Source organism: Salmo trutta, chromosome 15, assembly GCF_901001165.1.
Source record: "Salmo trutta chromosome 15, fSalTru1.1, whole genome shotgun sequence".
Taxonomy (NCBI): Eukaryota; Metazoa; Chordata; class Actinopteri; order Salmoniformes; family Salmonidae; genus Salmo; species Salmo trutta.
In genome coordinates, this window is record NC_042971.1 from 40,831,302 (window position 1) to 40,854,534 (window position 23,233).

The 23,233-nt window shown below is 43.6% G+C and overlaps 2 protein-coding genes across 5 annotated transcripts in view; both read left to right on the forward strand.

Moving 5' to 3' along the window:
* Positions 1 to 234: 234 nt before the first annotated feature.
* LOC115149061 (uncharacterized protein CXorf21 homolog) lies at positions 235 to 2,447 on the forward strand. Of its 3 annotated transcripts, none has more exons than XM_029691548.1 (3): positions 235 to 540; positions 795 to 932; positions 1,118 to 2,447. In XM_029691548.1, exons 2-3 carry the CDS (start codon positions 803 to 805, stop codon positions 1,807 to 1,809), a joined length of 822 nt encoding a protein of 273 aa, XP_029547408.1. In that variant the 5' UTR covers positions 235 to 540; positions 795 to 802; the 3' UTR covers positions 1,810 to 2,447. The 3 variants fall into 3 exon arrangements, with proteins under 3 accessions (XP_029547408.1, XP_029547406.1, XP_029547407.1); XM_029691547.1 differs by having other exon boundaries at positions 244 to 356; XM_029691546.1 differs by having other exon boundaries at positions 235 to 932.
* A 1,390-nt stretch (positions 2,448 to 3,837) lies between these two features.
* The window catches only part of LOC115149062 (connector enhancer of kinase suppressor of ras 2-like), an 89,561-nt gene continuing 70,165 nt past the window's right edge, over positions 3,838 to 23,233 (forward strand). Inside the window, exons 1-4 of one of the 2 annotated variants that reach the window (XM_029691549.1) lie at positions 3,838 to 3,942; positions 4,154 to 4,271; positions 11,164 to 11,327; positions 14,078 to 14,280. In XM_029691549.1, the coding sequence (XP_029547409.1) occupies positions 4,205 to 4,271; positions 11,164 to 11,327; positions 14,078 to 14,280 (434 nt within the window). In that variant the 5' untranslated portion in view covers positions 3,838 to 3,942; positions 4,154 to 4,204. Of the gene's footprint in view, positions 3,943 to 3,967; positions 4,272 to 11,163; positions 11,328 to 14,077; positions 14,281 to 23,233 lie in introns of those variants that run through there. The other variant, XM_029691551.1, reaches the window with a different exon arrangement.

Below are 23,233 nucleotides of genomic sequence, written 5' to 3' on the forward strand. Positions count from 1 at the left end.
TGTCACTGTCTGTCACCTTGATTACTAAATTTTTTCTCTTGGCCTGTGCACCTACATTGTAAACTTTCATTCATAGGCTATGTTGTAGCAACCTCATGATGGATATATGGAAAATTCCAGCATCATGTAGTAGCCTAAACCTATTGATGTTACACTGAGCTGTGTGAATGGAATATGAATGACAGTCATCCAATATGCTGTAAAAGAAATAAGGCCATGCTCATAAAAAAAAAGAATCGTCCTCCCTCACCTTAAACGGCACCGACCGCCACCGCGTCACATATTGTTTCAGTTCTCCTTACATTCTAAAACTGATGTTTCACATCACAGAAGGCAGCAGCTGAAGAGCAGGGGTAGTGAGTGTTCTCACTTTATTTCTGACAATACTTCCTGTTTTTAACATTTGCTACTCAGATGCTCTGTACAAATAGGGACAGCACAATACCGTGGCTGCTTACCAGTCAGAGACATTTGTAGCTAACTTGTAAACCTTGTATTAGTGGACAGACTGAAGAAAACATCATCTATTGTAAAACAGAGGTAGGGATATTCTCAGCACCTGTCCTGTGTTTTATACTATTTATGTTTTATATGACCTGGTAAGAGAAACGGAGTATTTATTTCTATTTTGAGCCTGATAAGCTATGTCATGGTAGCATAACACTTTGGGGTGATTTCCTGGAACCAGATTAATGCTAGTCCTGGAATAAAATCTGTGGAAATACACAATTGAAAGTCCTAGTTGGTGTGGTTTGCTGCTATGTTGTGTTGAGATAATATGCACTGTTGTGTAGTGGTTGTCATGTTGGGAGAAGCCTTCATCAGAGTCTTCAGGTACAGGAAAGAGGATTGTGATTGTGATTTCACAAAGGCTCAGGAACGTCCACCACACCCTGCTCCCAATATCATTCTGAACCAAGGTTCAATGTTAGGTAAGCATTTTGGATTTGTCTGAAATACTTCATGCTTCACTGGATCAGTTGGCTATGCTGCATCTTAGAAGGTTCACATGAGATTAAGTGCATCCAGGCATGAGTACAATGTTTAATAATTTCATTCATTTTTGATTGGATACGTCAAACTTTTAAAATGTGCTTCTGGTGTGTGGGCTGCACAGGAAACATGGAAGGCCTGGTGCAGTCTGGTCCTAGAGCGACAACCAGGCCCAGTGATGCCCTCACCATCCCCAATAGCCACAGTGACAACTATGGTGACCTGGAGCTCTATCGCTCCTGGTGCTGCACCACCTTCTGCAAAGACTACCCTGACCTGCAGCTCAGAGGAGACCATGTGGGAAACAGGAGTTCAATGAGCTTGCGGCTGGAGAGTGAGGTGTTCCAAGGGCCACTACTTCAATCTCAAGACCTGGGAGAGCTGGAGTCCTTGGAACCCACAGGGCCTGTGGAGCCTGGGGTACGGGTGGAGTCCCAAACCCTGCAGGATGAGGGTAACCTGGTCATAGACAGCAGCATCATCACCCTAAACAGAGAACCTCTGTCCAACTCTATGCTGAACGGCTACCTGGAGAGTAAGCTGCTGGAGGTGTACAGACAGCATATGCAGGACAGCCTGGCCCGGGGCAGCTCTCCCCTGGTCCAGACCCCTCCCCAGGGCCTGGTACCAGAACCAGTGAAGCAGCTCAGCCAGTATCTCTGTCAGGACCACGGCCTAGACTCCAGTACGGCCCAGAGCATCGTCATCCACTACCTCAGCACCTGCACCGTGGCCAGCTCCAACTTCAGCTCTCCCGACCTGCGCATCTCCAACCTACGCATCCCCAACCCTGAGCCCAGGAAGAAGCCCACCTGACTGAAACCAGCAGTATTTCTACTTTGTCTGCCAACTCTAACGTACTTGACAATGCTAAAGCATTCCACTGAATCTATACTTGGTGGTCAGTTGTATTGCATTCAAGAGGAAAATCCAATTGATGGTTGGGAAGGAGATCCCCTCATTTTGTTGAATTGTTGAAAGAAATAGCTTTAGAAAATGCCACAATGTCCAAAATATTTACTACATAAATGCAACCAGTTGCTATAATGTCATGCTTGGGTGCCTGAGACAATGTCAAGCTTTCGAGTTTAAAGACAAAGAGTAGAAAAACAGGGAACTGTGAGCTGATCTTGTAAAGAATCTTGTTTCTGAGAAATTATTCCTCACAGATACTGCTGATTTGAAATTATATTGTTTTAAACACAGACTTACAAAACGCCAAAGAAAAAAGCTATTTTCCTATCTTTGGTTGTCAAAGCAGGAAAATATTGCCACCTGCTGTCATACATAAGCATTGCATGTTTACTGCAAGTGTCACATTGCATTTTGACAAGAAAGCATATTACACAACATCTGTGCCAGATAAACATATCATGCTGTGCCACATTTCTAATGCGTTTTAATCTTGAATGCGACTGACTGAATAAATAATAAATATTAATATGCTAAAGAACTGAGTTATTGCAGTCATGTCTTGTGGAGAGTAAACTGTATTGGCCATTGGAATGGGGGTTGCAATTGACTATAATATACACTTCCTGGTTTAGCCATGGTGGGTTGATATTTTGCCTGAGTGAGCCTCTTGATCTTCATTTGTAAAATATCCATCTGGATCACTGTGACTTGTGGGTAGGTTCATTTCAGAATTCTCAGCAGGGATGTATGGCTGTCAGGGTTTACGTGAGTGTGACTATGTGATAGTATGTGTTAGGTATGCATGCATTTTTCTTTCCGTTGGGTGCATCTAATGTGGAAAACAGTATTGAACAACATTAAGCACATGTTTACTCTAGGGGTTTGCTATGATGGACCATCTGGGCATTGCTAGTGATCATAGTGGCATGCTGCTTGGGAACTAGACTGAGAGGATTAACAGTAAACCAGTGTGTGTCAGGAGTGAGAGCCAATGCCACCACTTCACACCCTGTCGGGAGCCACTGGGTCATACAGCAGCCATGCCAAGGACTATTAGCATGGCACTGTTGGAGCAGCAGAGGAGAGGGTAATGGTTAGGGAGAGTGGTGACCATGTTTGTGTGTGTATGTGTGGGTGTGTGAGAGTGTGTGTGTGACTATTCCCATACCTCTGATCATTTTGCAGAAGAAAATGTTGAGGTTTATTCCATTTATCACCATGAAGTGAAACCTATGGGGAGACTTGAATAAAGATACAAGAAATGGCCAGATCTTCAAGGAGTCAGTAACAGGCTTAGCAGGTACAGTATTAGGTAAAGATGTGTCGTCATGCTGCCCAGCATAGCAAGGACTGAATTATTAACCATACCATAGTGGGACACAGGCTCATACAGTGTGCACACACCATACATAGTTGATTATAGTTGTAATAGTTCATTTGACTATAGCTCAATAATTATGTACTACATTTATTTTCCTAATAATAAAGCATGGGGACTTTAGAAAGAAGTGATTAGCACACATCGTGATGTGGTTTTACAGTAACTGAGATATTTTGTAATTAACTTTAAAAAACGACTTGGACAATCAATTGTGTCTTTCATGTTTTGTTTTATAATTGTTATTTCAATTTAGAATTGCAGGGTGACCCAGTTTCGTATGGTTTCCCCCCATACTGTATCCATACAGGCTTGATGCAAGCATCACTAGTTTTGTATTGTATAACAATAGATTCGTTTCGGTTCCAACTCAAATGGGCTGGAAATGACGTCAGTTAAGGAGGTGAAGATATTTGTGATAATAACGGTATTATAATTGGAGATATTATATTTAACAGAAATGTCCAATCGAAATATAATGCATCACGCTCAGCTGCCATTGCTTCTCTATAAAGGCGTCAGGTAATTATGTATTATTGCACCATTCCTTCTGTCTCTGGAACGAAGCATGTGATGCTGCGGTGTGCAGGGGAGGGAGGGGTTGCAAGAGTTTCTCACTCAGAGAGAGACTCGCTTCTCTACACAGTGGTCGGCAGGTACGTTTGTGTGTGTGTGTGTGTGTGTGTGAGAGAGAGAGAGAGCGAGAGAGAGAGAGAGAGATGGGCGGGGGAGTCGTTTCTGTGAGCGCGTGGACTGCACCATCGCATTCCTTACCCAGGATACTGTCACCAGCCATGCCTTTACCCAGTAAGGTGCACCTATGCTATGTGTTCTCTTGTATACCGATACAACATTTCTGATTTCTAGCACGATTTTCACGCTCGATCAAGTCCTCGTTTGAAGGATTTAAAGACATCGATGATGGCTCTGGTGATGGAACCTATAAGCAAATGGACACCCAAGCAAGTGCTGGATTGGATGAAAGGTAATGCTTATACAACATGTTTATTTGAATTTGCTTGACAGAGTACATTTGGAAACGACTAACATGGATATGTGCACATCTTTTCTCTTTTCTCTAAATGAATGGTTCAATGGAGGTGTTTTGAGCTAAAACGGTGCTATTCCTTGCATTGAAACATTGAACGTGTGCCATTTTGTGTATCCAACCCTGATGGAAGCGCTATTTAGTGTAGTTATCACCCTGGCCTGATAGGCTACGCATTTCTAGACCACCAACCAGATACTGAGACCAACGCATTACGTGTAAAACAATCAGTTGACCTATATAATGTTCACATTTAGATTACCTCATACCATAAAGACAGGTGCTCTCTCTGTCTCTCTCTCTCTCCCTCTCTCTCTCTCTCTCTCTCTCTCTCTCTGTCTCACACACACACACACACACACACACACACACACACACACACACACACACACACACACACACACACACACACACACACACTCACAGTGTTGGCAACAATTGAGGTATTAGCAAAACTAGAACCATGGACAGCGAACCTATTTCATCTGATAATGTGTTGACCTAGACAATGATTCACATTACTACATTGATACTGCAATTCAGCATTGTGGATATGGATAGGGAACATATTGCAGGTTGCAAGGTTATTGAACTGTACAGCAGCTTTTGCAACACAGTAGTCAATTTCATCTTTTAAATATGCTGTTGTACTGAATTCAAAATGGTTGGCGTTATGCTATTCAGTATGTTTTAAAGATGCCTTATGTTCAGGAGTATTAGTCAAATTCTCCACTATCTGCCATAACATTAAGATTTTTATGAGAGAAAGCATACTTACGTATAGTTGTTTTTATTATTGTGTTGGCCAACAGTACAGCTGAGGTGAAATAACACTTAGGTAAGACCAAATGGATGACAAAACGATTGTTGTTACCTGCCATAAACAAATTGTGGGCACCGTTACTTTAGTAGTGGCAGACTTCTGTCATTCTGAAGGCGAGACGCTGACTGACAACAAATTCTTTATTTTCAGCCTTCATTTAGAAAAAAATGAGGCTGAGGAGCTGAATGCTTATCTAGATGGTTAAATAATGTTCCAAAGAAAGACCGATCAGTTACTGTAACATCAGAGCACAAGTTTGATTTAATAACTTCCTCTCTCACCAGGGCACAGGGATTTATTTTAGGTCTACTATCATCCAACTAAAGGAGCTGTGATGTGTCAACACAGACATGGTTTATGTTTTCCCATGTACTGTACACAATAGTTTATGCCAGCCAAGTGTCAGTCCAGAAGTGCACAGCCGTGCTTGCCTCTGGCGCCACTGTCACAGATGTGTCTCCAGCCTTCGCACCAAGGGCAGGGCTTGCCTACGGCACAACTTCTGTGCAGCTGATACACAACACAACTAGGAACTTCAGTTCAGTCTCAAATCCTCCACACCAAACACCATGGAAAGTGCATAGGCAAGGGACATCTATGTCACCTGTTGTCATATTAAAGTTGAGAGAGTATGCTGATATGAAAGTTGAGAGAGGATGCTGATATGAAAGTTGAGAGAGGCTGCTGATATGAAAGTTGAGAGAGGATGCTGATAGGAAAGTTGAGACAGAGGATGCTGATATGAAAGTTGGGAGAGGATGCTGATAGGAAAGTTGAGACAGAGGATGCTGATAGGAACGTTGAGAGAGGATGCTGATAGGAAAGTTGAGAGAGGATGCTGATAGGAAAGTTGAGAGAGGATGCTGATAGGAAAGTTGAGACAGAGGATGCTGATAGGAACGTTGAGAGAGGATGCTGATAGGAAAGTTGAGAGAGCATGCTGATATGAAAGTTGAGAGAGGATGCTGATAGGAACGTTGAGAGAGGATGCTGATATGAAAGTTGAGAGAGGATGCTGATAGGAACGTTGAGTGAGGATGCTGATATGAAAGTTGAGAGAGGATGCTGATATGAAAGTTGAGAGAGGATGCTGATATGAAAGTTGAGAGAGGATGCTGATAGGAAAGTTGAGACAGAGGATGCTGATATGAAAGTTGAGAGAGGATGCTGATAGGAAAGTTGAGACAGAGGATGCTGATAGGAACGTTGAGAGAGGATGCTGATAGGAAAGTTGAGAGAGGATGCTGATAGGAAAGTTGAGAGAGGATGCTGATAGGAAAGTTGAGACAGAGGATGCTGATAGGAACGTTGAGAGAGGATGCTGATAGGAAAGTTGAGAGAGCATGCTGATATGAAAGTTGAGAGAGGATGCTGATAGGAACGTTGAGAGAGGATGCTGATATGAAAGTTGAGAGAGGATGCTGATAGGAACGTTGAGTGAGGATGCTGATATGAAAGTTGAGAGAGGATGCTGATAGGAACGTTGAGAGAGGATGCTGATATGAAAGTTGAGAGAGTATGCTGATATGAAAGTTGAGAGAGGATGCTGATAGGAAAGTTGAGACAGAGGATGCTGATAGGAACGTTGAGAGAGGATGCTGATAGGAAAGTTGAGAGAGCATGCTGATATGAAAGTTGAGAGAGGATGCTGATAGGAACGTTGAGAGAGGATGCTGATATGAAAGTTGAGAGAGGATGCTGATAGGAACGTTGAGAGAGGATGCTGATAGGAAAGTTGAGAGAGGATGCTGATATGAAAGTTGAGAGAGGATGCTGATAGGAAAGTTGAGAGAGGATGCTGATATGAAAGTTGAGAGAGGATGCTGATAGGAAAGTTGAGAGAGGATGCTGATATGAAAGTTGAGAGAGGATGCTGATAGAAACGTTGAGAGAGGATGCTGATAGGAAAGTTGAGAGAGGATGCTGATAGGAACGTTGAGAGAGGATGCTGATAGGAACATTGAGAGAGGATGCTGATAGGAACGTTGAGAGAGGATGCTGATAGGAAAGTTGAGAGAGGATGCTGATAGGAACATTGAGAGAGGATGCTGATAGGAAAGTTGAGAGAGGATGCTGATAGGAAAGTTGAGAGAGGATGCTGATAGGAAAGTTGAGAGAGGATGCTGATAGGAACATTGAGAGAGGATGCTGATAGGAACGTTGAGAGAGGATGCTGATAGGAACGTTGAGAGAGGATGCTGATAGGAAAGTTGAGAGAGGATGCTGATAGGAAAGTTGAGAGAGGATGCTGATAGGAAAGTTGAGAGAGGATGCTGATAGGAAAGTTGAGAGAGGATGCTGATAGGAAAGTTGAGAGAGGATGCTGATAGGAAAGGGTTAGGGTTAGGGTTGAGAAATGTCTTTGTGCTGCCACAGCTGTAAAGAATATTCACACAGGATACTGTATGCTATTGGTTGCTTTGGCTTTCTTCTTCTTGAGGGGTTTTTGAGAGGTGGTCAGTGGACACAGTTGTAAAGTAAAAGGGGAACTCCACTCAATAGAGACTGTTGCTTCTCATCTGATTTTTCTAAGGGAAAGATCACTAGGGCAATAGAGACCCTATAATTGTGAATATGTAATTTTATGATTAGGGGTTGGTACTTCTTGTTACAAAGAACAAAATCTAAATATTAGACGTTACCTACACAAGTATGCACACACACCAATGCATCAATTGAGGCAGTCAAGAAAAACTAGCACCATGGACAGCGAACCTGCCTTGGTAATGCTGCCTTACATTGGTACTATGTTCCAATATTGTGGCTCGAGGTAGAGCAGTTGGCAAGCTAGTTGAACTGTACTGCATCTATTTCATAACAACTATTTGCTGTGTATGAGAGTAGGTTCAATGCCCATGAGAGTAAGAGGGAGGGACTGACCTGTTTTTGAGGGCATTGAGGGCTCAGGATTATTCCCTTGGGTAAAATGTAATTTAGAATGAATATTAGATACCTGTCTTATTTCATTTTGTGATAGGTCTGAGGGCAATAATGAAGTACTGCTGATAATTCACTTCTTCAAGGGGGCTTACCTCTTGGTCACCCGGCAACTGTTGCCATGGAGCCTTGATAGCTAGAGGAAAGCAACAGAATGGAAATCCCACAAGCAGCAAGCTCTCAAATGAAAGCAGCCATTCATGATCATTAGATGGATACATGAACGTGTGTGCACACACATGCACATGCACACACACACAAAGAAACACCACACACACACACTTGCGCAATCATGCTTTCATAAATTTCACTCCCACGAACATAGGCCACGGGCCTGTCTCAAGGCCACGGACCTGTCTCAAGGCTACGGACCTGTCTGTGTGCTCAGAGAAGCAGAGGACTAGGCAGCAGCACACAACATGGCAAGACAAGTGTTTGCCACATACAAATGGGGAACTTAGTTCAGATGATTCACCTGATTATGCACAGACTATGCAGAGCCGTCTAGATACAACATATGTCTTTGAATGTTCCATCCTTTGATCTACCTAGGCTAATTTGTCCCGTTGAATGCCTGTGTCCATGGATGTGTGTGTGCTGTGCTGCGGTGTTGACATGGCCCAGCCAGTGTGTGTAATGTGGGTCAGCTCTGTGCTGTGGCCCGCTCCGCTCCGCTCTGCCGCCGGAGATGACTCATCTCCCGGGAGCCATGGATGGATGCTGTGGTTGAAAGCCGAGACTCTGCTAGTCTGCTCTGCTACTATCTGGGCTCCTCTCTCTCTGTCGCTCTCTCTGTGCCGCCTGGCCCGCTGTACATGGCTCCAACACAGAATGCTGCAGAGGACTCTGTGTGTCTGTGTGGCTCTGCTGTGCTCTGATAAGGATGGCTTTAATACGCTGTGGTGAGAGCAGTTGATCTCCTAGACTAGTCCCATTTTTCTCTGCTCCCGTTCTGTTCTGCTCTGCTCTGCTCTGCTCTGTTCTACACAAAGAGCAGGTCAACTGGTAGACTGGATCTGCTCAGTTCTCTGGAGTTGAAAGAAAAGTCTGTTCTCTCTGCTTAGAGGGTAAGAGCACACTCAGGACTTCGAACATGTTTATGGTTGGAAGCATGCTTCTGGTATTATGTAGGAACTAACACACAAAGTGACTGAAATGGAAAATACTTTTTTAGCAGCTCGGTAGGGGTTTGATATGCATCTTTTTTATTACAGCAATTACTCTGAATCTGCCAGTCACACTGCATGTTATACATGCAGTGTGACTATACATGCAGTGTGACATGTTATACATGCAGTCTGTCATATTTATGCCTTTGAAAGGTATATAAACCAGCCCAATCCACATCCTATACAGTGGGGGAAAAAAGTATTTGATCCCCTGCTGATTTTGTACGTTTGCCCATTTACAAAGAAATGATCAGTCTATAATTTTAATAGTAGGTTCATTTGAACAGTGAGAGACAGAATAACAACAAAAAAATCCAGAAAAACGCATGTCAAAAATGTTATGAAATGATTTGCATTTTAATGAGGGAAATAAGTATTTGACCCCTCTGCAAAACATGACTTCGTACTTGGTGGCAAAACCCTTGTTGGCAATCACAGAGGTCAGACGTTTCTTGTAGTTGGCCACCAGGTTTGCACACATCTCAGGAGGGATTTTGTCCCACTCCTCTTTGCAGATCTTGTCCAAGTCTTTAAGGTTTCGAGGCTGACGTTTGGCAACTCGAACCTTCAGCTCCCTCCACAGATTTTCTATGGGATTAAGGTCTGGAGACTTGCTAGGCCACTCCAGGACCTTAATGTGCTTCTTCTTGAGCCACTCCTTTGTTGTCTTGGCCGTGTGTTTTGGGTCATTGTCATGCTGGAATACCCATCCACGACCCATTTTCAATGCCCTGGCTGAGGGAAGGAGGTTCTCACCCAAGATTTGACGGTACATGGGCCCGTCCATCGTCCCTTTGATGCGGTGAAGTTGTCCTGTCCCCTTAGCAGAAAAACACCCCCAAAGCATAATGTTTCCACCTCCATGTTTGATGGTGGAGATGGTGTTCTTGGGGTCATAGGCAGCATTCCTCCTCCTCCAAACACGGCGAGTTGAGTTGATGTCAAAGAGCTCAATTTTGGTCTCATCTGACCACAACACTTTCACCAGTTGTCCTCTGAGTCATTCATATGTTCATTGGCAAACTTCAGACGGGCATGTATATGTATTCTTGAGCAGGGGGACCTTGCGGGCGCTGCAGGATTTCAGTCCTTCACGGCGTAGTGTGTTACCAATTGTTTTCTTGGTGACTATGGTCCCAGCTGCCTTGAGGTCATTGACAAGATCCTCCCGTGTAGTTCTGGGCTGATTCCTCACCGTTCTCATGATCATTGCAACTCCACGAGGTGAGATCTTGCATGGAGCCCCAGGCCGAGGGATATTGACAGTTCTTTTGTGTTTCTTCCATTTGCGAATAATCGCACCAAATGTTGTCACCTTCTGACCAAGCTGCTTGGCGATGGTCTTGTAGCCCATTCCAGCCTTGTGTAGGTCTACAATCTTGTCCCTGACATCCTTTGAGAGCTCTTTGGTCTTGGCCATGGTGGAGAGTTTGGAATCTGATTGATTGCTTCTGTGGACTGGTGTCTTTTTTACAGGTAACAAGCTGCGGTTAGGAGCACTCCCTTTAAGAGTGTGCTCCTAATCTCAGCTCGTTACCTGTATAAAAGACACCTGGTAGCCAGAAATCTTTTTGATTGAGAGAGGGTCAAATACTTATTTCCCTCATTAAAATACAAATCAATTTATAGCATTTTTGATATGCGTTTTTCTGGATATTTTGTTGTTATTCTGTCTCTCACTGTTCAAATAAACCTACCATTAAAATTATAGACTGATCATTTCTTTGTCAGTGGGCAAACGTACAAAATCAGCAGGGGATCAAATTCCTTTTTCCCCCACTGTACACCAAGCAAATGACTTGGATGTTGACGGTAAAGGGGACAAATACATACTATTAGAACAAAGGTGTGCTTAACATAGTTTCCCCCCCTCATGCTCTCTTGTCTGTCCCCCATGCAGGCCTGGATGACTGTCTGCAGCAGTACATTAAGAACTTTGAGCGGGAGAAGATCAATGGGGAGCAGCTGCTCCACATCACTCATCAGGAGCTGGAGGAGCTGGGGGTCACCCGCATTGGACACCAGGAGCTCATCCTGGAGGCTGTGGACCTACTCTGTGCTCTGGTGAGTAGTCGTTCTAGACATAAAGAGTTGGAGTCAGGAAGGATGGTCAGGAGATATGGCTGTAGAGTTCGAGGTCTGGTGCACAGACATGATGGAACAACTTTACTATCGATGACTTCCAGTGCAACCAAGCCAGTGCAGTCAAGGTGCTCGAACTGGAAGGACACAGTAGACATGCAGGAGATGTCCAGCTAACCTAGTTGCCAGATCTGTTTGTGCACCATTTGACAGACAAGGCATGGCAAGGCATGACAGACAAGATTGAAGTTCAGTAAAAAGTGTCCCTTTATTATAAAAAACATAATGTGTTTCATCTACAGTGGTCATCAATGTTATTTGCTGAGTAGGGGAGGGTCAGGTACAGTGCTCAGTAAACAGGGCTAAAAAGGATAGGGCCAGAGGCTAAGGCGAGAGGCTAAGGCGATGATTTGTGTCCTTTGGAGCTAAAGGCTAATTCAGATTCATTGGTGATATATCCTTGTACGGGCAGATAGAGGTGGAGCGGCAGGAGCCTGTGCTGTGTACATGAGTAAGGGTGGCATGAAGTGGGTGTCGTTAGCCTTGGTGTATGATGAGTCATACAGACAGAGTCAGGCGTGGGCCTGGGAAGAGCCCTGTTAGAGCAAGCTAAGAGCTGTGTATTGATTTGACTGAATCAGAGAGGGGCCACACAGCACACGTCCTCACTGATGGGCTGGTAATGGATCCATAGGCCTAGAAAGCAGCAGCCGGGAGGGAGTGTGTGCGTGTGAGGCTGCCTGTGTGTGCGGCGTGTGTGGAGCTAGCTGAGGTTAGTGTATGATTCGCTGTGAAAGAGCGGCCCGCAGCAGAGCATCATTAGAGGCTTGGGAAACGTGCCTGGACTGCCTGAAACCCTGTCTGGCCAACATCTCCACACCCACACACATGTAATCTGTGTCTGTTAGTTAGACGGTCCGGTGGGGGCTGCCTGGGTGTGTGTGTGTGTGTGTCAGAATTTGATTTGTGTGTGTGTGAATGTTGAGAAGACTGGATTGTTCACATAGGGGGCTATAATATAGGTGTGCGACTGTGTGAGTGTGTGTGTTTGAGTGTGTGAACGTGTGTGTGTGCATATGCGTTAACACAGTATAGTGTGTGTTCTGCATCTCATCTCCAGCATGGTGATGTGCTGTGATTCTCATTGGCTGCTGGGACATGTCCCGATTGATCCTGGCAGAGTGCATTAGAGCTGAACATTGCGTCACTGCTGAGAGGAGGCTGACATGAGTAATGACTGCACTGGGGGAGAGCTGCAGGTGGAGGGGCCGGGAGGGACAGGACACACACACACACACACACACACACATCACATGGCCCGTCCAAAATGGATGTCAACTGAATAGATGTCAGTCTCTCTGCTCTGCTTGCGAAAGACAAGCCTCTCAACAGATACATTTTAGGAATGAATCTCTCCTTCGTGGGTTGATTATGTGAGTGTGATGGATTGAAAGAAAATGCTGGCTTAGTGTCAGTGTGACTGCTGACTCACTTTGACATCAAACTGAGGGTTGCTTGTTGCTGGGAGTTAGATAATTGTTCATCAGTCGGCAGTGACCAGACAGACAGAGACAGGGCTCTGCTGCTGAGTTGTTGAGGCAACTGGGGTTTTACTCCCATTACATTACAGCAATCAGAAGAAAGTGTCCTCTCCATGCAGTGAAGCCTCTCTCTGCCTGAATGGCTCACTGGAAGGAGATAGCAGGGAAATGGCTGAGCTGGTCGGTGCTCACCACCACCTAGCAGCATAATGGTGCGTTTCCTCTACAGTGGGTCGACTGCCAAGACAAGGCCTTATTATAGTGTTGCTTAGCATATTTCTATGAATGTAAAGCATATTTAATTCTCACCCGCCTTTTGTCTCGTCATCCTCTGCATGAATGTATATAACCGACTAGTGATGGAGAAGCCCCCATAAAGGCTATCAGACAGCAGTGCATTACTTTGATATTTTTAATGAAGCAAGAGGAAAATCAATAAGGGAAGAAGGAGCTATGGAAACACTGGGCTCGGTGTAATTAAGAGTGACAAAGCCAGGAGTCACCATGGCAACCGAGCTGGCTAAGCTACATAGTCGTGAGTTAGACAGGAAGGAGGCATTTCTCCATGGTGACAGCGATGACTGCTAACAAGACCCGCAGAATGAGAGACAGCTATTCACACACAGGCGCACATCTCCAACAGACACACCATTGTGACGAGTATCGTACACACACAACCTACATTCCATTTAGAGTGGAATACGGCATGATGCTCTGTACACTTTAACGAAAGTGTAGCAGATGAGTGGTCTTTAATGTGTCTCTGATGAGGCAATCATCAGTTTATGTTTACTTGAATAACTTGATCAAAAAGATACAGCTCAGTCAACCTGGTATGGTGGGAAAATGAAGAGGTAAAGATGAGATTATATTACTGGAGGGACTTTGTCTCTATTTATCTCTGCCATTTAGATCTTATATCCACTATACATTTGCTATAGCACTGTTTTGTATGAGCTATCAAATACAAGGACCCCACGGGACACAGACGTCAATTCAGTGTATAATCCGCGTTGGTTGAAATGACATGGAAATAGCACTGATTCAACGTTGACTGGCACCACAATGTCCATGGAAGTTACTGTTATTTCTCCTTGTATCCACATTTTCTTGACAATGACATCGTAACTTTAAAGTTAAACACTTCTGGGAGCGTACTGATCCATGAGCGTACTGTACTTTTTATTCCAGAACTATGGACTGGAGACTGAGAACCTGCGTACCCTATCCCACAAGCTTAATGCCTCAGCAAAGAACCTACAAAACTTCATCACAGGGAGGCGTCGAGGCGGCCATTATGACGGCAGGGCCTCCCGCAGGCTGCCCAACGACTTCCTCACCTCTGTAGTGGACCTTATCGGAGCAGCCAAGAACCTGCTGGCCTGGCTGGACAGGTGGGTGTTACCTCGGCCCTGGGGGAGGGGGGGTGGGAGTGGAGGTGGAGGCTTATGCACCGGAACATCCCGGTTTTGTTAGACTTACAGCGAAACTACACTGACACCGTGACGAGAGCGTACCGTCATACCTCCACAAAGTGGTTTTCAGGGTGCTGCACTGGGAGTGTGACAAAATGTGTGGCTACAAGCATACATTTTGGGGGGCTTTATTTCATAATGGTATGCGATCTGAAATACATTTCAGCCAAACGTCATAATGCGAGGATATTCTTACAACCTCAGCATGTTTGTTGTAATTAAAATTATTTGAAGTAGTTGTATCAACAATTGTGTCAACTTCGATTTTTTGTTTTTTAATAAGCCTAAAATGTGATACCAAACCTTTCAATATGAGCAGGGTGATGTTTTGGGGCTATTTTCGCATTTAGGATTATTAGCTGGGTTTCCATCCAATTGGCGACAGAGTTTCATGCGAATATTCTAAAATCTGCATAAAAACAATACGCGCATTTTCCCACCAGAGATGTGTTTCCATCAAATTTACTTGCTGTGGCTAAAAGGCTGTGCGTGATGATGTAGTGCAAATAGAAAAATGTTTCTGGTTAAATTCCCATGTACCGAATAGAAAATACAAGTTAAATGGGTTTCCATCGCATTTTCAACTCTGCTAATGGTTTTGTCACAAAAATGTTGCGTTATATAGCGAATGTGCCCACTCTGGTCTTGGTACGTGGGCTCTAGCCAACTGCTCGCAGATACAGTGCAGTTAGCCTACTACATGATGAGATTATTATGGATGAACTAGCAAGATTCTTTTTATTTGTCAAATGACAAGAAAAGAAAGAAGGGATACCTGTCTATTCTTTTACGTCAGAGGGATTGAGAAAGAGGTCAAAGCATAGGGTGGTTCTGTGTGAGTGGGACTAGTGGGCTCAATAGACTGAATGAGGAGCGGATGTCGTCAACCTTCTTTTCAAAGTGGTTGACAAAGTCGTCCGCAGAGAGGGAGGAGGAGAGGGTGGAGGATTAAGCAGGTAGAAGAAGGTGGAAAAGAGTTTCTTAGGGTTAGAGGCAGAAGATTGAAATTTAGAGTGATAGAAAGTGGCTTTAGCAGCAGATACAGAGGAAGAGAAGGTAGAGAGGAATGAATGGAAGGATGATAGGTCCTCCAGAAGTTTCGTTTTCCTCCATTTTTGCTCAGCTGCCCGCAGCCCTGTTCTGTAAGCTCGCAATGAGTCACTCAGCCACAGAGCAGGAGGGGAGGGCCGAGCCGGCTGGGAGGAAAGGGGAGAGTGCGAGTCATAGGATGCGTAAAGGTAGGAGAGTAGGGTGGAAGAGGCAGAATCAGGAGAAGGATTTAGCAGAAGGGAGCGATGATAGCATAGAAGAGGGGAGAGAGCGAAGATTGTGACGGTGCATGACCATCTGGGTAGGAGCTGAGTGGCTGGGTTGGAGGAAAGGGAGACAGAAAAAGAAACAAAGTAGTGATCAGAGACCTGGAGGAGGGTTGCAGTGAGATAAGTAGACAAACAGCCTCTAGTAAAGATGAGGTCAAGTGTATTGCCGGCCTTGTGAGTGGGAGGGAACTGGGAAAGGGTGAGATCAAAAGATGCAAGGAGTGGAAAGAAAGAGTTGGAAAGAAATGAATCGAAGGTAGACATCAGGAGGTTGAAGTCACCCAGTACGAAGAGAGGTGAGCCATCATCAGGAAATGAGTTTATCAAGGTGTCAAGCTCATTAAGGAACTCTCTAAGGGCACCTGGTGGGCGATAGATGATAACAATGTTAAGCTTGAGTGGACAAGTGACAGTGACAGCATGGAATTCAAATGAGATGGATAGGTGAGTGAGGGAAAAAAATCTTGACATAGGAGAAATGAGCAGCCCTGTGCCACCACCGCGATGACCAGATGCTCTCGGACTATGAGAGAACACGTAGTCAGATGAAGAGGGAGCTGCTGGAGTAGCAGTGTTTTCTTGGGTTGATCCATATCTCCGTCAAATTCTAGGGACTGAATAGGCTGAGATGAACTCTGTGTTCTTGACCGCAGATCGGCAGTTACAAACGCTGCCAGAGACCAGTAATTCCACATGGGTTGTGCATACACTGAATTAGAAGGGTTGCAGCCAAGAGGTGGGGAGCGCCTGTAAAGCCTACAAGGAGAAGAGCGAACTGGGATAGAAAACACACACACATAGTTGGCAAAGCTACAAAAAAGCAAAATGAGATCTGAAAATACTAGGTCAAATAATCAAGTGCGAGAGTGTTGTGGAGCCTTCCTCTCCATCTTTCCTCGAAAAACTCGGCAGAACCATCTTTGTTTCGGCGATAGGCTATGTCGGCGATGGACTTTGTCGGTGCCGCTGAGGAAACAGGGGACACTGAAGTAGTAACAATAATTGTGTCGTGTCTTTGGCTATGCCGGATTAAGTGATATGACATGCTAACTTATAAAATTATTTCTCTGTAATTAATATTACCTGATTAAGCTAATCATGTAAATGTAATTAACTAGAAAGTCGGGGCACCACAGAAGAACGTTTATAGAGCTGTTATCCTCTGAATAAACTCTTAAAATACTTAGTAATATTTTACATCGATAGCAGTCAATCTTAACCCGTATGTTGTTTCAGTCTCATCATGAAAGTTGTAAATTCTTGGTTATCTGCACAAACCCAGTCTTTACTAAAATCATCCATACATCAATTGTCTTAAAATCATTTATTTACTACACTAAGTAATTAACAGAAAACATACAAACAGCAACTATCGTCACAAATGATGGGTAGAGGAATGTGCCCTAATGGCTAACAAGCATGGCTGGTCTGTTAGACAATGGGTCATAAAACGGTAAGCTGAGAAGTTACACAGAGTTCATTAATATTAACAATTGACAATTGAAGGCTCACTCATTCGGGAACATTTGCAATCAATATATATTTACGCTCATGTGTAGTCGGGATTCTTTTTGGAGAGTTTTGTTCTGATGGAGAGTTTGTCAGCGTTCTCTCTCTCTCGGTTAGAATGGATCTGTCAGAGCGACATCATAGAATGGATGTGGTTGGTCTTCGCGTTCGATGATATAATTTACTTAGCTGCAGACTAATAATTAATATCAAAGACTTGTTCTTATTCTGTCGATATCGATAGTCTAAAAGTTAACCACGTGGTATGGTTCACTTTCAGTAGAGTACTTGGCTGGTCAAACCTATGGGCCAAACTCACGATGGAGTGGAGGCCTGGTCTGTAGAAATGTAAATCAGGGGGTGTTTTATAGTGCCCATAGAACAGGCTTGTCAAATGAGGCCTGGTCCTGTATGTGTCCCTGGGGGCGTGCCTATGACTGATCTAGACTTGGTTACAGAAATATAATTCTATCACATTAACATCAGTACATAGCATCTCAATGTATTACAAATAGCTTTATCCTTAATAATACATCGTATACAACCATGTGGATTCAGTCTCATCGCTGAGGCTATCATGTAGACCGTTTTAGGGTAACATGGCTATATTGTCTCTTCTGAGTATCACAAAATTGTACCAAGCGGATCAGTTCGTAGCTGGAGTCTTCATCAATCTTCCATATCTTCTCCAGAACACACATGTCGCTAGGTTCTCCAATTCTATGAGTTGGAAGAATTTCCTTTGTCTCTCTATGAAACATGTTGTAGTAGATTCTCCTCTTGGAATTTTTACAACCCTGGGTTGGGGGGAAGGTAGGTTGGGTGATGGTACAAAGGGGAGGGGGTCAACTGTCCTTCCTGTACCCAAAGAGGCCAACGTCATGACAATTGCTTTGCAGAGGTGTAGAGCACACCTCCCGGTAATAATTGCTGATTGCCGAGGAGAAACCACTCCCCCTCCAATACAGCCACTGATGATGAAAACCACAACAGTCATACATTTCCCTGCCCCTTAATCCTGGTTGTGTTAAAAATCATCTGCAAGTGATGAGCAGTCAGCAGTTCACACACCAAGTAGGCTACTGGGAAGACATGCAACACTTAAAGTAGATGGCAAAAAGACAGTACAAGACAATAACAGATTAAGACAAAAAATATACTTAATATACTCAAAAAATACACTCCTGGAGATATCAGGATATCTAGCTATTGAATGAAGCACGCAAGGTCCAACTGAAATTTGACTTGGCTTTTAAAACCAACCCCTCTGAAAGACACACATACATACACATACAGTACATTTGGAAAGTATTCAGACCACTTGACTCTTTCCACATTTTGTTACGTTACAGCCTTATTCTAAAATGTATTAAATTGTCCCCCCCCCTACAAAGTTCTACACACAATACCCCTTAATGACAAAAAAAAACAGGTTATTAGAAATTTTTGCAATTTATAAATATAAAAAACCCGGAAATATTACATTTACATAAGTATTCAGACCCTTTACTCAGTACTTTCTTGAAGCACCTTTGGCAGCGATTACAGCATCAAGTCTTCTTGGGTATGACGCTACAAGCTTGGCAGGTTGGATGGGGAGCGTCGCTGCACAGGCATTTTCAGGTCTCTCCAGAGATATTAGATCGGGTTCAAGTCCGGGCTCAGGCTGGGCCACTCAAGGACATTCAGAGACTTGTCCCGAAGCCACTCCTGTGTTGTCTTGGCATTGTCTTGGTTGTGTGCTTAGGGTCGTTGTCCCGTTGGAAGGTGAACCTTCGCCGTAGTCTGAGGTCATGAGTGCTCTGGAGCAGGTTTTCATCAAGGATCTCTCTGTACATCCCAACAGCATGATGCTGCCACCACCATGCTTCACCGTAGGGATGGTGCCTGGTTTCCTCCAGACGTGACGCTTGGCATTCAGGCCAAAGAATTCAATCTTGGTTTCATCAGACCAGAGAATCTTGTTTCTCATGGTCTGTGAATCTTTAGGTGCCTTTTGGAAAATTCCAAGTGGGCTGTCATTGTCCTTTTACTGTAGAATGGCTTCCATCTGGCCAATCTACCATAAAGGCCTGATTGGTGGAGTGCTGTAGAGATGGTTGTCCTTCTAGAAGTTTCTCCCATCTCCACAGTGGAACTTTGGTGCTCTATCAGAGTGACCATCGGGTTCTTGGTCACCTCCCTGACCAATGCCCTTCTCCCCCGATTGCTCAGTTTGGCCAGGCGGCCAGCTCTAGGAAGAGTCTTGGTGATTCCAAACTTCTTCCATTTAAATATTATGGAGGTCACTGTGTTCTTGGGGACCTTCAATACTGCGGAAATGTTTTGGTACCCTTTCTCAGATCTGTGCCTCAACACAATTCTGTCTCGGAGCGCTACGGACAATTCCTTCGACTTCATGGCTTGGTTTTTTCTCTGACATGCACTGTCAACTGTGGGACCTTATATAGACAGGTGTGTGCCTTTCCAAATCATGTCCAATCAATTGAATTTCAACAGGTGGATCCAATCAAGTTGTATAAACATCTCAGGATGATCAATGGAAACATGATGCTCAATTTTGAGTCTCATAGCAAAGGGTCTGAATACTTATGTAAATAAGGTATTTCTGTTTTTATTTTATATAAATTAGAAAAAATGTCGAATAACCTGTTTTCGCTTTGTCATTATGGGGTATTGTGTGTGGATTGATGAGGGGAAAAAATATTTAATACATTTAAGAATAAAGCTGTAACGTAACAAAATGTGTCAAAAGTCAAGAGGTCTGAATACTTTCCGAATACACTGTACATACAGTACCAGTCAAAGTTTGGACACACCTACTCATTCAAGGGTTTTTCTTACATTTTTACTATTTTCTACATTGTAGAATGATAGCGAAGACATCAAACTATGAAATAACACATATGGAATCATGTAGTAACGAAAGAAGTGTTAAACAAATATAACAAAAATATAATAGATTTTAGATTTTAGATTCTTCAATGTAGCCACCCTTTGCCTTGAGGACAGCTTTGCACACTATTGGGATTCTCTCAACCAGCTTCATAAGGAATGCTTTTTCAACAGTCTTGAAGGAGTTTCCATATATGCTGCGCACTTGTTCGCTGCTTTTTATTCACTCTACGGTCCAACTCATCCCAACCATCTCAATTGGGTTTAGGTCGGGAGATTGTGGAGGCCAGGTCATCTGATGCAGCACTCCATCACTCTCATTCTCGGTCAAATAGCTCTTACACAGCCTGGAGGTGTGTTGGGTCATTGTCCTGTTGAAAAACAAATGATAGTCCCACTAAGCGTAAACCAGATGGGATGGTGTATCGCTGCAGAATGCTGTGGTAGCAGTGGAGGCTGGTGACTTGAATAATTGAGGAGGATGGGAGAAGACAAAGTGGGTTTGAAAAATCATCAAAGACTAATTATTTTAACCTAAAGTATTTAATAAAGACATTTATAGTACAATATTACGGGGAATGGGAATAAGAGGGCTACTTTTACATTGTTGGAAAGGGATCCCAGCAGTGATTGAATGAGGGTATGAGGCATGAGTTGAGGTGTTCAGAGGCTTGACCAGTGCAGGACAGTATTTGACCGAGAAGACAAAAAACACAACACACTACATAGTTAGACAAAAGAGCCAAGAATGAGTTAGTCCAAGCAAGGAGTAAAATCATTGATGTGTAGTTATGTGATTGTGTTTGTGTATGTGATTGACTCTACATACAGTAATGAGAGAAAATTGATAGGGGCACTCACAGTGCTTGGAGGGGAAACATTCAATGTGCCATTGGATGAGCGGGCACAGGAGACGTGGCTTCAGTTAATGTCAGGAGAAAGTTGACAATGGTATTGGAGTGGAGTAGTCATCACCTCTTAATCAGAAAACAGGACAGCTGCACCATCGTAGGTTTTAACAACGAGTTGCTCTATGAAGTTAAACTCAGACATCTCAAAATTCACAAAGTAAAACACAGACTACGCATCTCGCCCTCTTGACACATCAAAGTAGCCCAAGAAACGTTCCTAAATAAAGCCCTGATCATCCACATACCTGACGATAACTGCCAACTGCAAGCAGACTGGTGGCACCATAGGTCCCAGAGCGGTGGGGCAATTTTTACCCCCTTGGGCCTGGAGTTTTTCCTTATATGTTAACCTAACTAGGAAAACTCTGGACCTTGTAAGGTATGACAGTGATTAATCAGTTGTAAAAAGGTTTTATATGGGCTATGATGCGACCAGTTTGTCCTAATCAGGTCACATGGTTTTAAAAAAACTCCTGGCCCTGGGGGTGGATAAAAACTCTGTCAAACTGCAGCTATCTTATATTTGTTCATATAAATTATATTTAGACTAGATTAGGAGGGGGTTTCCTCTAGCCAGACATATAGACAACAACTGATAGACAATAGAACTCACAGAGCTGAGTGTCACGCCCTGACCTTGGAGATCCTTTATTCTCTATTTTGGTTAGGTCGGGGTGTGACTAGGGTGGGCATTCTAGTTTCTTTATTTCTAGGTTGGCTTGGTATGGTTCCCAATCAGAGGCAGCTGTCTATCGTTGTCTCTGATTGGGGATCATATTTGGGCAGCTTTTTCCCACCTGTTGGTTGTGGGATCTTGTTTGTGTATAGTTGCCTTGAGCACTGCATAGCTTCACGTTCGTTTTGTTCTTTGTTTTTTTTTGCCGGTTCACGTAATAAAGATGATGAACCCAAACCACGCTGCATTTTGGTCCGATTCTTACAACAACGGCCGTGACACTGAGCTTGCTTTATGCATGTTTGTAATATGCAGTTCGTTGCAACTGTAGGCCTTATAAAAAATGTACTCACATCATCACTATTATGTTGATTGGTTAATTCCAGTTAATCATTTTGGATTAAAAATGTATAGTCTGCCTAGCCAGCCCAATTTTGAATATAAACAAAATTTGATCATATTCACATTTTCTCCTGACACACAAATGGACTATAAATACCCTGACCAGATGGACAGCACGCATAGGCTGTATGCAACTGCTCTTATTAGTAGCCTATAGTTGATCAGACTGAAAAATAGTCTAGTTTTCATCCCATACAGCATGTCAGATTTCTAATGTTTAGGTGTAGCCTAGGCTGCTGCATAAATTTATATCATGAGTTTTTGCTTGTGTCTGTCCGGAATGATTGTGTTATCATCTTTGCTTAATAAATACCGGAGGAAAGTGGAAAGTCTACTTCAAACGCACAAGAAAAAATGCGCTGTAAACCTCTCTTTAATCTAACATTTAATGGATGATGCGATGGAAGCTATCAAATCATTCGGAATTGTTTTCGACATCCCAGAAAAGACAGTCGAAAGTTCCATATGTTCAGCAAGTAAACCATCGTAACGTGCAATTACCTCTGCAAGCTCCTTGTAGTTGCCCTTGTTGGCGGAACTTTCCCTCTCGTCGTGTCCTCTAAAAGCAAATTATTGCACGCCCAAAAACGCAGTGGTGTTAATAAGCAGTTTGATAACATTCCTGTTTCCTCTTACTTTCTAGTTGTGTTGTGCAGTTTGAATACGCAGACCTTCATCATGATCGATGCAGCTTTTTCCCAGAAGCTTGAATCTGATGTGGGCATTTATATGCTCCCTGCTTTTGTTTTGCCGTTTGGCTGAACTATCAATGTTTTTCAGGTCACTGTACCCACCTTTCGAACAAGGCTCTGACTTTCCAAAATGCAGGCAAGGCCAGCAATACAGGCAAGGCCAGCAATACAGGCGTCTCGATGAAAGGCTCCCTGTTAACCAGCTATACTTTTGATACCAGTTGGTATTGAACACCCTCACCTTTTCATCCTTCTTCATGAAACTGATCAGAGGTCGACCCCCACTTTTAATTTGCACCTTTTCCACGTACCCCAGAGAATGAAAGGGGTTCTTCAACAAGAAGTCCACAACATTTTCTGCAGCGTTGGCCATTCTACCATTCTGGCGGAGAAAACGGCCCACTCACGCCAATGTTATCTTGGGTTCTTGACTGCCGTTGTAAGGTTAGAACGTTGAAATCAACCCTA